Raw genomic sequence first — 13213 nt, 5'->3', positions numbered from 1 at the left:
ATTTTATTGTTGAAATTGTATAGGTTGCTTTTTGTTTTTATTTGAACATTTGAGAATTTAGTCTTAAACACTTTGATTTAAAAACTTTAAAACCTTGTTTAACAAAACTTTTATGTATCAAGATACTGTTTCCAGGACTTCCCTGGTGGCATGGTGATTAAGAATACACCTGCCAATGCAGGGGACACGGGTTTGAGCCCTGGTCCGGGAAGATCCCACATGTCGCCGAGCAACTAAGCCCGTCTGCCACAACTAATGAGCCTGTGCTCTACAGCCCGTGAGCCACAACTACTAAGCCCGTGTGCCACAACTACTGAAGCCCACACGCCTAGAGCACATGCTCCACAACAAGAGAAGCCACTACAATGAGAAGCCTGCGCACTGCAACGAAGAGTAGACCCACTCACCACAACTAGAGAAAGCCCGCGTGCAACAACAAAGACCCAACACAGCCAAAACTAAAAATAATTAGTTAATTTTAAAAAACAGACGCTGTTTACTTTTCATTGTAGAACTTGTTTATAAAAATTCATTCCTAGGGACTTCCCTGGTGGCCCAGTAGTTAAGAATCTGCCTGCCAATGCAGTGGACACGGGTTCAAGCCCTGGTCCAGGAAGATCTCACATGCCACAGAGCAACTAAGCCAGTGCACCACAACAACTGAGCCTGCACTCTAGAGCCCGCGAGCCACAGCTACTGAGCTCACGTGCCACAACTACTGAAGCCTGCGTGCCTAGAGCCTGTGCTCTGCAATAAGACAAGCCACCTCAATGAGAAGCCTGCACGCCGCAACCAAGAATAGCCCCCGCTCGCCACAACTAGAGAATGCCGGCGCGCAGCAACGAAGACCCAAAGCAGCCAAAAATAAATAAATAAATAATTTTTAAAAAGATTAAAAAAAAAATTCATTCCTTGAAAAAAAAAGAAAATACTTGCAAATCGTATACCTGATAAAGAGTTAATAGCCAAAATATATAAAGAACTCTACAACTCAGTAACAAAAAAACAAACAATCCCATTTTAAAAAATGGGCAAAGGACTTAAATTTTTTCCAAAGAAAATATACAAATGGCCAATAAGCACATGAAAAGATGCTCAACATCACTAATCATTAGACAAATGCAAATCAAAACCATAATGAAATACCCTGTCATACCCATTAGGATGGCTACCATCAAAAAAAAACAGAAAATAAGTGTTGGCAAGGATTTGGAGAAATCAGAACTTGTGCACTGTTGGTGGGAATGTAAAATGGTACAGCCGCTGAGGAAAACAATGTGGTAATTCCTCAAAAAATTAAAAATAGAATTACCATATGATCCAGCAATTCCACTTCTGGGAATATACCCAAAAGAATTGAAAGCAGAGTCTGAAGAGATATTTATACACCCATGTTCATAGCAACATTATTCACAACAGCCAAAAGATGGAAGCAACTCAAGTATCTCTCACAGATGAATGGATAAACAAAATGTGGTATATACATTCAATGCGGGAATTCCCTGGCAGTCCAGTGGTTAAGACTCGGGCTTTCACTGCCGTGGACCCCGGTTCAATCCCTGGTTGGGGAACTAAGATCCCATAAGACATGTGGTGTGGCCAAAAAAAAAAGAAGTAAATACATTCAATGTAATATTATTCAGCCTTAAAAAGCAAGGAAATTCTGGGGCTTCCCTGGTGGCGCAGTGGTTAAGAATCTGCCTGCCAATGTAGGGGACACGGGTTCGAGCCCTGGTCCGGGAAGATCCCACATGCCGCGGAGCAACTAAGCCTGTGTGCCACAACAACTGAGCCTGCGCTCTAGAGCCTGCAAGCCACAACTACTGAGCCCATGTGCCACAACTACTGAAGCCCACGAGCCTAGAGCCCGCGCTCCGCAACAAGAGAAGCCACCACAATGAGAAGCCCCGGCATTGCAAGAAAGAGTAGCCTCCGCTCACCACAACTAGAGAAAGCCCATGCACAGCAACGAAGATCCAATGCAGCCAAAAATAAATAAATAAAATAATAATTAAAGGAAAAAAAAGCAAGGAAATTCTGACATATGTTACAACATGGATGAACCTTGAAGACATTATGCTAAGTGATATAAGCCAATCACAAAAAGACAAATACTGTATGATTACACTTATATGAGGTACTTAGAGAATTAATAAAAACAGAACATAGAATAGTGGTTGCCAAAAGCTGCAGGGAGGGGAGAATGGGAAGTTGTTTAATGGTGTAGATTTTCAGTTTCACAAGATGAAAAGAGTTCTACTAGAGATTGGTTGCACAATGTAAACGTACTTAACACTATTATACTGTATACTTAAAAATGGAGGGCTTCCCTGGTGGCGCAGTGGTTGGGAGTCCGCCTGCCGATGCAGGGGACACGGGTTCGATCCCTGGTCCTGGAAGATCTCACATGACGTGGAGCAACTAAGCCCGTGCGCCACAACTACGGAGCCTGCGCTCTAGAGCCGGGAGCCACAACTACTGAGCCTGCATGCCGCAACTACTGAAGCCCATGTGCCTAGAGCCCATGCTCTGCAACAAGAGAAGCCATCGCAATGAGAAGCTCGCGCACCGCAACGAAGGCCCAAAGCAGCCAAAAATAAATAAATTTATTTTTTAAAAAAAACCCAAATACTAAGTAAAAGAGAGTAAGATGTAATGAAGTAGAGATTCTATAGGTAGGAACTACTTTTCAAGAAGGTGGATTATAAAAGGGATCAGAAAAATGGGACAGTAACTGGCAGGAGACATGGGATCCAGCAGGGTTTCTATTTTCCATTAGATATGGGTGATATTTAAAGCTACGAGACTAGATAAAATTATGAAGGAAGAAGTGTAGATAGAAAAGAAACAAGGACTGAGTCCTGGGGATCTCCAAGGTTTAGAGATCAGGAAAATTGGGAGGAACCAGCAAAGGAGCCTGAAGAGGAAAGGCCACAGATACTAGAGGAACAGGAGGGTATGGTGGTCTGCAAACCAAATGAAGAAAGTGTTCCAAGGAATTGTGTGATCAAACGTGTCAAGTGTTGACAATAGATTAATAGATTAAAAGTAAGATGAGGGCTACGAACTGACCACTGAAGAACGTGAAAGTCACTGCAGACCTTCATAAGAGCAGTTTTGGTGGAGTGGTGGGAGTAAAAGCCTAACTGGATTAGGTTTAGGAGAAAATGAGAGGTATGACACTATCAACAAGTAGAGAGGATGTGAGTCTACAGTAAATTTTACACTGTTGATGGAAACAAATGTGGTATAGTTAGAAAGCAATTTAGCATTATCTCTTTTTTAATTAATTAATTTTTTTGGCCATGCTGTGCAGCATGCAGGATCTCAGTTCCCAACCAGGGATCCAACCCGTGCCCCCTAAAGTGGAAGTGCAGAGTCCTAACCACCAGTCCGCCAGGGAATTCCATAGCATTATCTCTTAAAAGTGAACATTCACATACCTATACTGCACAATACCACTCCTAGGTATAAACCCAAAAGAAATTCTTACACAAATGTACCACATAAATGATAATATTCTGAGCATCAATGTTAGGAATAGCAAAAACAAACCTGGATTAATCCAAAAGCTCATTGGCAGGAGAATGGATAAATTATGGTATATTCACAAAATGAAATATTATACAACATGAAAAAATGAATAAAACAGCTATATACAACATGAATTAATCATGAAGATGTAATACTGAATGGAAACAAACAGAAGACTGTTTGTCTAATTGCAATAAGACAATATAGTAGTGGTTGAGAGCATAGACTAGGAGCCAAACTATGTGGGTTCAAATCCCAGCTGGGCCGTTCACTAGCAACGTGATTATTAAACTCTCTGTAGTTCATTTTTTCTCATCTGTGAAACAGGGAAAATAATAATGAAATTGTCATAAGGATTAAATGATATATATAATTATACATAAAGTACTTAGAACAATGTAAACAAGCAAATTAAACATGACTTTAAACTGTTTTAAAAAAGCAATAGAATAATAAATATAAAATTTAAAAGAGTGGTTACCTCTAGAAGGGAGGGAGGGAGGGGATGGGATGGGGAGAAACTCCTGAATATATGCAATTTACAAGCAATGATTCTAGTTCTTGAGTTGGAAGATGGGTTTACAGGTGTTCCTCTTATTATTATGCTTTAGAGTTACATGTAACCTTTTGTATTATCAAATAATATATTAAAGATAATAAAAGAAAAAGTAATGGAAGGAAATAAATTGGAGACAGCAAGTATATAACTCTTGAATAAACAACACTTTCAGATAGTTTATATAAAGGGAAAAAGAGAAATTGGGCAGCAGGTGGAGGAAGAAATGGCATCAAGAAAAAGGGTTTTTTTTTGATAAAACAGTCTATTTACATACTGATATATGATTATAAATATTAACAAATATTACCAATCCTCAAAAATAACCCAATAAAGTATATCAGTACTTTAAGATGAAGAACTCAAGGTCAGAGAGCCTAAGAAACTTGGAACTAGGTCACACATCTAATAAGTGACAAAAGCCATATTTAAATTCAGATCTAACTCCAAATTTCACAACTTTATTTTATTTTAAAATTTTTATTAGAGTCTAGTTTACTTACAATGTTGTGTTAGGTTCAGGTGTACAGCAAAGTGAATCAGTTATACATATACATATATCCACTCTTTTTTAGATTCTTTTCCCATACAGGTCATTACACAGTATCGAGTAGAGTTCCCTGTGCTATACAGTAGGTCCTTATTAGTAATCTATTTTATATATAGTGGTGTGTATATGTCAATCCCAATCTTCCAATTTATCCCTCCCTCCCACCCCCTTCGAAATTTCACAATTTGTATAGAACAAAATGCTGCTTTTCTTTTCTTAATCTAATGCCTAACATTAGTTTAATTACATTTATTAGGATATATATTTTAAGTATCTACTAGATAGGCTTAAGATGCTATATCAGGTGTTTCAGAGGATAACAAACTGAACAACACTGTCTTTACCTTTACAGAGTTTACACTACAGCAATGAAGATAAGACAATCACCTAAATGATTCCAATACAATGCAAAATTATATAAATACCACATATGAAGTACAAAATATTATGGAGGCTAAGAAAAAAAGTCCCCTTTGGGGTTAGGAGGTAGAGGGATTACGAGAAGCTTTATAGAAGAGGTAACATTTCAGCTGAACTTCTAAAGCGTAGTTAGGGTTTTGAAAGAGTTTTGACTGTGAGCTCTTGAATGGCCACCATCATGCCTTAGCCCCAGGTCCTAGCATTCTGGAGCTATTTAACGAATGTGGGCAGAGTGAACAAATGAACAGAAAGGCCATTCCAAAAGGAAGCAACAACAACAACAAAAGGATCAGAGGCTGAATACTACATGAGGCACAATGACAAAAGAATCAGAGAGTAGGAGGGATATGAATATGAACATATATATTTGGAAAGTAAGTATCAAGTTACTCATCATGATTCTTTTTACATTTTGGCTCCCATATCTCCCATCTTTAAGGAAATTTTCTCAACACTACCACCATCCTCTTTCAGGCTTTATCTCATTTCTCTGCTCCCTATCTTTTTAAAATAACAACTTTATGAGATATAATTTATATACCATGTAATTAACCCATTTAAAGTATAATTTCAATGGTATTTGGATCACAGAGTTGTGCAACTATCACCATAGTCAATTTTAGAACGTTTTCATGACCCCAGAAAGAAACCCAATACCCATTACCAGTCACTCCTCTTTTCCCCCCTAACCATCTCCTACTCCATCCCTAGGCAACTACTAATCTGCTTTCTGTCTCTCTGGATTTGCCTATTCTGGATATTTCATATAAATGGAAGCATCAAATACAGTTGACCCTTGACCAACACAGGTTTGAACTGCACAGGTCCACTTATATGTGGATTTTCTTCAATAGTAAATACTACACTACAGCAAGACCTGCTGTTGGTTGAATCCTAGGATGCAGAACCATGGATATAGAGGAGTCATGTATATATGGATGATCGACTATAGCTTACACATAGATTTTCCCAAGCCCCGCATTGTTCAAGAGTCAAATGTATGTGTTCTTTTGTGAGTGGCTTCTTTCACTACATAATGTTTTCAAGGTTCATCCATTTTGTAGAATGTATCAGTACTCTATTATTATTATTATTTTTTGGCTGTGTTGTGTCTTCATTGCTGCGCGAGCTTTCTCTAGTTGCGGCAAACAAGGGCTACTCTTCGTTGCTGTGCACAGGCTTCTCAGTGGCTTCTCCTGTTGCAGAGCCTGTAGGCTTCAGTAGTTGTGGCATGCGGGCTCAGTAGTTGTGGTGCACGGGCTTAGTTGCTCCACAGCATGTGGGATCTACTCGAACCCGTGTCCCCTGCATTGGCAGGCGGATTCTTAACCACTGTGCCACCAGGGAAGTCCCTCTATTACTTTTTATCACTGAATAAAATTCCAAAATTCCATTGTATGGGTATATATAATATTTTATTTATCCTTTCATCAGTTGATGGATATTTGGGTTGTTTCCACCTTTCGGCTATTATGAATAATGCTGCTATGAACAATGATGTACAGGCTCTTGTGTGGACATGTTTTAATTTCTCTTGGGTATATACCTAGGAGTGTGTTTAACCTTTTAAGGAACCGCCAAACTGTTTTTCAAAGCAGCTGCACCATTTTATATTCCCATCAGCAGTGTATAAGGGTCCAATTACACCACACATTATTATCTGTGTTTTTGATTACAGCCATCCTTGTGGGTGTGAAGTGGTATCTCACTGTGGTTTTGACTCCTTGATGGCTAATGATGCTGAACATCTTTTCATGGCTATTTGTAGATCTTCTCTGGAGAAATATCTATTCAGACCTTTTGCCCATTTTTTAAATTGGGTTCTGCTCTTCATCTTAATCAAAGTTCTTAAAAGATTAGTCTATATATACCATCTATACTTCCTTACCTTCTTTCACTCAACAACCCACTCCAACCCTGCTTTTGCTCCCCCGCTCTGAAATTGCATGTCAAAGTCACCAACCACCTCTACACTGACAAAATCAATGACTATTCATCAGCCTTCATCTTCCAGGATTAATTCTATGGTTTGCACATCTGCATTTTAATTCCAGCTGACTTTTTTTTTTTTTTTTTTGGCCGTACCACGTGGAACGTGGGATCTTAGTTCCCCGATCAGGGATCGAACCCACATCCCCTGCATTGGAAACACAGAGTCTTAACCACTGGACCACCAGGGAAGGCCCTGACTTCCTATTCTAATCTGTATTTTATTTTGTCCTGTTCTTTTCTATATTTTTCTGTTTTATTATATAGCATATTTTCTTATGGGATGAGAAATGTAAACTGACAACCAAAGGTTATATCCAGAGAACTGCAGGTAACACAACTGGCTAGAGCAGAGTCAATGTGATGAAATCATACAGGAGAGGTGGGGAAGATAAGGAAAGGCTGGATAAACAGTGGGTATTGGGCTAAGGATTTGGACTTTGTTTAGCAGGTAATACATAGCCATTAAAGGTTTGTATATAAGAAATGCTCAGCACTAAACTGCTGGAATGTTGGAAGATTATTCTGGTAGCAGGTATAAAATTACTTGGAGTCAAGGGGTAGGGAGTGGAGAAATAGGAGACAAGGAGATCATGCGGAATGTTTATTGCTGTGGTAATGAGGGCATAAGTTAGTGTAGTAGAGCTAAAAAAAAAAAAAAAAAAAGGAGGAATCAATGGAAAGACATTACTACTAAACTTTAACCAACTGAGTTAACTTTATTACTGATAACAGAACTATTAGCTGCCCCCAGTCAAGAGATGTTAGACTTTAAAAGTTCTACTAAATTTGATTTGATGGAAACTAGATGAAAATGTAGTAAACACAGAAAAATTCTCTCTCCCTGTTAGAAGTATAAACAATTCTAGTATTGCTTCCTACTTTCTTCTCTCCTGAGTAAATTCTTCCAAAAATTTCAGGTAACTCAAACTTCTTAAAGAGTGAAAGTCTGGCAGTGCCTACCAGTCACTTCTACTCTCATCATTGCCTCCACTCCCCACAACTCCCAGCCCCAATATGGTCTTCAATATGTTAAAATCAAGAAGAAATAGAAATTTATGCAAAATAGGTTGGGGAAGGCAAATTATCCCAAGTTAAACACAGTCCCTTTTCTTTTTTTCCAAAGGGAATGGTTGCTGATGCTCTGAGGAGTTAACTTATAATAACACATGCCAGGAAGATGATGTCAGGGAAGGCGTGGTTAGGTTCTTTACAAGTCTGAAATTCCTTTAGTCCCAAACACTTCCTCTTTCAATCTCACCTATACTCAAATCTCTCTACTTAGGCAACTCTTTCAAAAGCTGAAGGAAGTGTTGAGACCCTAGAACTCTGATCTTTTTTTTTTTTAAGAACAAAGAATAATTGAAGGCCATTAAAATAGATGTGTTTTTTTTCATGTACCATAATTTTGCAGAATCTCTCTTTGAAATCCACATTTTCCCCCTTCTGTGACTATTTTAATTCCAAAGAAAGGAAAGGATATTCAACACTACATCCTGAGAAAGAATGTGCCTTTATCAGGCATTATATATTTGCTGATTGTATGCCTATATTTACAACAGCCAAAAAAGAATAAGAAAACGATAATTGTCCTGGGCTCCTCAGTTAACAACTTCCCTGATAAAGTATACAAATATGTTTCAAAATAAAACAATCCTACTTATCTTTCTTGCCACATCGCAGGGCTTGCAGGATCTTAGTTCCCTGACCAGGGACTGAACCCCTGGCCATGGCAGTGAAAGCGCCGAGTCCTAACCACTGGACTGCCAGGGAAGTCCCCAGACAATCCTACTTTTTATCTTTATTATTATTATTATTTTTTTTTTGCGGTACGCGGGCCTCTCACTGTTGTGGCCTCTCCCGTTGCGGAGCACAGGCTCTGGACGCGCAGCCTAAGCGGCCATGGCTCACGGGCCTAGCTGCTCCACAGCATGTGGGATCTTCCCGGACCGGGGCACGAACCCGTGTCCCCTGCATTGGCAGGCGGACCCTCAACCACTGCACAACCAGGGAAGCCCCAAACCTACTTTTTAAAGACAAGCAGGACTTCCCTGGTGGCGCAGTAGTTAAGAATCTACCTGTCAATGCAGGGGACACGGGTTCAAGCCCTGGTCCGGAAAGGTCCCACATGCCGCAGAGCAACTAAACCCGTGTGCCACAACTACTGAGCCCACGTGCCACAACTATTTAAGCCCGCGGGCCTAGAGCCCGTGCTCCACAACAAGAGAAGCCACCTCAGTGAGAAGCTTGTGCACACAACCAAGAGTAGCCCCTGCTCTCTGCAACTAGAGAAAGCCTGCGCACAGCAACGAAGACCCAATGCAGACATAAATAAATAAATAAATAAATAATAAGGACAAGTAAATAAAACTAATGAAGTCACAACAGTAATGTACAAATGTCTTTTCAAACTGAGCTCACTGGAAATTATTTTTATTCCACCAACCAGAAGTGATGACTACAGTAAATTATGATGTAAAAATGTTCCTTAAAGAAGGCAGATTTCTGCAAATCTATTATTTCCAGATTCTGGTATAACAAAATGATGGACAATAAAAGCACACATTTATGTGTACTTTTTCAGAAGTCAAGAATTTTGTTTTTTATTTCAGTTTTTTAAATGTTCCAGACAGGTCTAAGAACTTTTTTACATAGACTTGTCCTACTTGAGGAACTGAGCAAATAAGCCAATGTCAAAATTAAAACTTTACTTTGTCATAGAAAAAAGTCTGGTAGAATAGATAGAGCAAACTGCTACTAGTTATTTCCCTTAAGGAGTGGGATTTAGGTAAGGAACTTCAGGACATGAAGGGAAGACCTGACTTTTTATTTTATATGCCTCTTTATGCTTAAATTTTAAAAATAGACATGTCTTACATTTATTACTATAAACTAATAAGTTATTTTAAAAATTTAATTTTCAGTATAAAAATGGACAAATTACATGAGCAAATTCACTCGAAACATTCTTCCCAAAAAATGAATGAACACATTAGGCCATACATATAAACAAAAAGACAAAGAGCAGTGTAGTAATCAATTAGTTTAAATATACCCAACACCCACAAACCTATATATACACACAAGGAGTCATCGATATAGTCACAAAGTGATGTCATCATAGCAGTGACCTGTAAGAACTCAAAGAATACTTGACAAATACACTAGTAAGTATGTATCTACCCTTACCCCAGGTTTCCTAATGTGTTTCTCAAACCTTACAAGTTATCAGAAAGAGATATGAGATTTGAATCCCAGTCCGCAATCATACCTCTTGTCCCCTACACTATCCTAGATTTAGAAGCTGGTTAAATGTTTCCTATACAACAAGCGGGAAAGGGAGTGGAGAGCTAAGAAAAGAGAATATTTTAGATAGCATCAAATACATGAAGCCGCTAATAGGGAAAAAACCAATTTCTGGAATTCATTTTACTGTATTTTAATGGGTAACCTGATAGACTTGGAGGGAAAAAATTAGGAAGGAGATTTCATACAGTACTATACAAGATATGAAAAGAATAAAGACAGATTAGATATCTATCAAAATCATATTGATTTATGTGTGTGTGTGTGTCTGTACATATAAAATTGATAACAAATATGAACCCATATTTCTTAAGGATGTAACAGAATGAATACCACATAAACTAACACCCATAAACTAACGCCCATAAACTAACACCCATAAACTAACACTAGGTGTTTTGGGTCTAAATATTTACCAATGCCTTGATCAGATACTTCGTTCACCTATAACAGTCTCCCTAGGTGTATAAGAAAGCATCAGGAATTCTTACCCACTGCCCAACAATCCATCAAATGAGCAAAAGATCCTTAAATGTCTAAGGCACCTTTTTTCTTCAAAGAACAGCTATAGGGCTTCCCTGGTGGCGCAGTGGTTGAGAGTCTGCCTGCCGATGCAGGGGACACGGGTTCGTGCCCCGGTCCGGGAAGATCCCACATGCCGCGGAGCGGCTGGGCCCATGAGCCATGGCCACTGAGCCTGTGCGTCCGGAGCCTGTGCTCCGCAACGGGAGAGGCCACAACAGTGAGAGGCCCGCGTACCGCAAAAAAAAAAAAAAAAAAAAAAAAGAACAGCTATAAAATCAAGAGACGGGGTAAATGGTCTTTCTGCTACAGCATACAGTTCCTCCTAATCAGCACGGTGTGCACTGAAATGCCAAGAAACTGCCCAAGATATTCCCTGGCAACTGTGGGGATGCCTGTACACCTCTCCCCAGACTGTCCCTGTGCCCAAGCATAGACTCCAGATATCTCTGCTGAGCCTGGCTATCTGCAGAGCAGAAAGGCCCAGCTCAGCAGCAGACCCCAAAGAATCACAGAACTTTCTGCCTTAATTCCCAAGGTACGTCTTCTCTTAAAACTCCTTCCCTACAGGCTGGGTGGGGTAGGGTCTTTATCAAAGCTAGAAGAGTAGACTCAGTCCTCAGATGAAGCTGTTGTGATTTCACTGACTGTATTCAGCTACCTGATAATGCTGGAGGAATGGTAGGAAGGAAGGTGGGCTGGGGGGAGAATGCAAACAGTTAATCAAAATGACAAAATAACCTTGGAGGTGGTAGGCTGGGGGCCAGGGTTTGAGGTGACATATTTTCCCTGTGAAAATTGGATACATCAGCAGGAAGTCAAACTAACTTCCTTTCACAAAGATACAAACTTGCAAAGCTTAATTTGTTTTTAATTCCACTGCCTTCAGGCCTCACATCAGGGACTATAAATTCCTAAAACTTCAGAACCAGGTGAGAAAAGATGCCAAAAAAAGTGATGGAAAAAGAGAGGCGGTGAGAGGAGAGGAATCCCGTTCCCCTCTTAAGGAGAATGTTAAAGCCAAGGGCACTCCCGATCCCCAGAAAAGGAAGTAGCTGGATTCCAAAAAAGCACTTTTCCCTACCTTCTTGTTGTTTTTGTTATAGCCAAAAGTCGAAATCCCAGGCCTGGAAGTCACTGATAGCAGCATTTTCTCTTTAATGTTAGGAAGCTAAGAGACAGAAGAGGGGAAGAAGGAGAGGGAAAGGGAGAGGAAAGAGAGAGAGGGAGAGGGAGGGAAGGAGGGAGGGAGGAAGAGAAGGGAGAGGGAGAAAGGAGGGGGAGGAGAAAGGGGGAGAGAAGGAGGGGGGAGTAAAGAATGAGCTAGGGCTGCTTGTTTACGTCACTGATAGAACTTAACCCCGAGTCTGAGTGAGGCTCTTCCACTGGGTCCTAATGCCCAAGATGTTTTTTTGGTTTTTTAGTTTTTTGTTTTCCCCCACAGGCTTAGCAGTTAAAGCAAAAGAAAAGTTCTTAAGTCTACCCCTTTCAACTCCATCACCTTTCCTATGTGAACAAGTTCAGATTCCCATGAAAAAATGAGGGTATTTTCTCCTTAGATCTCAGCTATAAGAAGATTCCAATCTTGATTTTAAAGGGGCCACTGGGACACTGCTTTGGAGAACATGTGAAGAAAATCACAGTACTGAAAAAGAATATGTGAGGTGAGCTCAGGACTTACCCCCCACTTTATATTTAGAGCGACCTTAACACACAAAGAAAGAACAAACAGAAGAGCTCACCAAAGAGCAGAAACAAGCAAAACAGAGGATGGGAAATAACTAGTTTCAGATCCTTGGATAGTTTTACTCCTCTTAGGTTATGCTGATGGGCTGATGCCTCTTAATCCTTTTCAGATTCTCCCAGCTATGACTTAGTACTTGAGAAGGAATTTTCAAACTGGACTATGTCATGAAACTTGGTGCCTAGTGCTTTCTTTTTTCTTTCCCCCAGCTTTATTGAGATATAATTGCCTAGTGATTTCTTCAATTGTAAGCTATCTTATTTGAATCTTTATCCCACTATTTCCTAGTCTTCAAGGTCTATGAAGCTGAACAATTAGTTACTCACCCAACCTGAAATTTATGCCCAAGCTGAAGTTCACAGAGTTGGGATGTCTGCTTCAAGCTGTCTGTGAACTGTAGAAAAAAATAAATAAATAACTATTTTAAAAACATATGCTTCACAGAGAAGAAAAATACAAAGTTCTTAGGAAAGAAGAACATTAATTTAGAGTCAAGAATTGAACACAGTTGCAACACTCACCTCTAATACTTTCAAAGGAATGTCCTGTAGAAGGTACCTTAACAATAAAAGAAACTTGTTGGAAAACAAAA

At 39.6% G+C, this 13213-nt stretch overlaps 1 protein-coding gene across 2 annotated transcripts in view; it reads right to left on the bottom strand.

Moving 5' to 3' along the window:
- Nucleotides 1-12151, bottom strand: part of RBMS2 (RNA binding motif single stranded interacting protein 2) — a 60487-nt gene extending 48336 nt beyond the window's left edge. For both annotated transcript variants that reach the window (XM_082666883.1, XM_082666884.1), the window contains exon 1: nt 11962-12151. In XM_082666883.1, the coding sequence (XP_082523009.1) occupies nt 11962-12027 (66 nt within the window). In that variant the 5' untranslated portion in view covers nt 12028-12151. The remainder of the gene's footprint in view (nt 1-11961) is intronic.
- Between the last annotated feature and the right edge of the window lie 1062 nt (nt 12152-13213).

Source organism: Grampus griseus, assembly GCF_964374135.1.
Source record: "Grampus griseus genome assembly, chromosome: 11".
Taxonomy (NCBI): Eukaryota; Metazoa; Chordata; class Mammalia; order Artiodactyla; family Delphinidae; genus Grampus; species Grampus griseus.
This window is presented reverse-complemented; position numbering and strand designations above follow the sequence as displayed.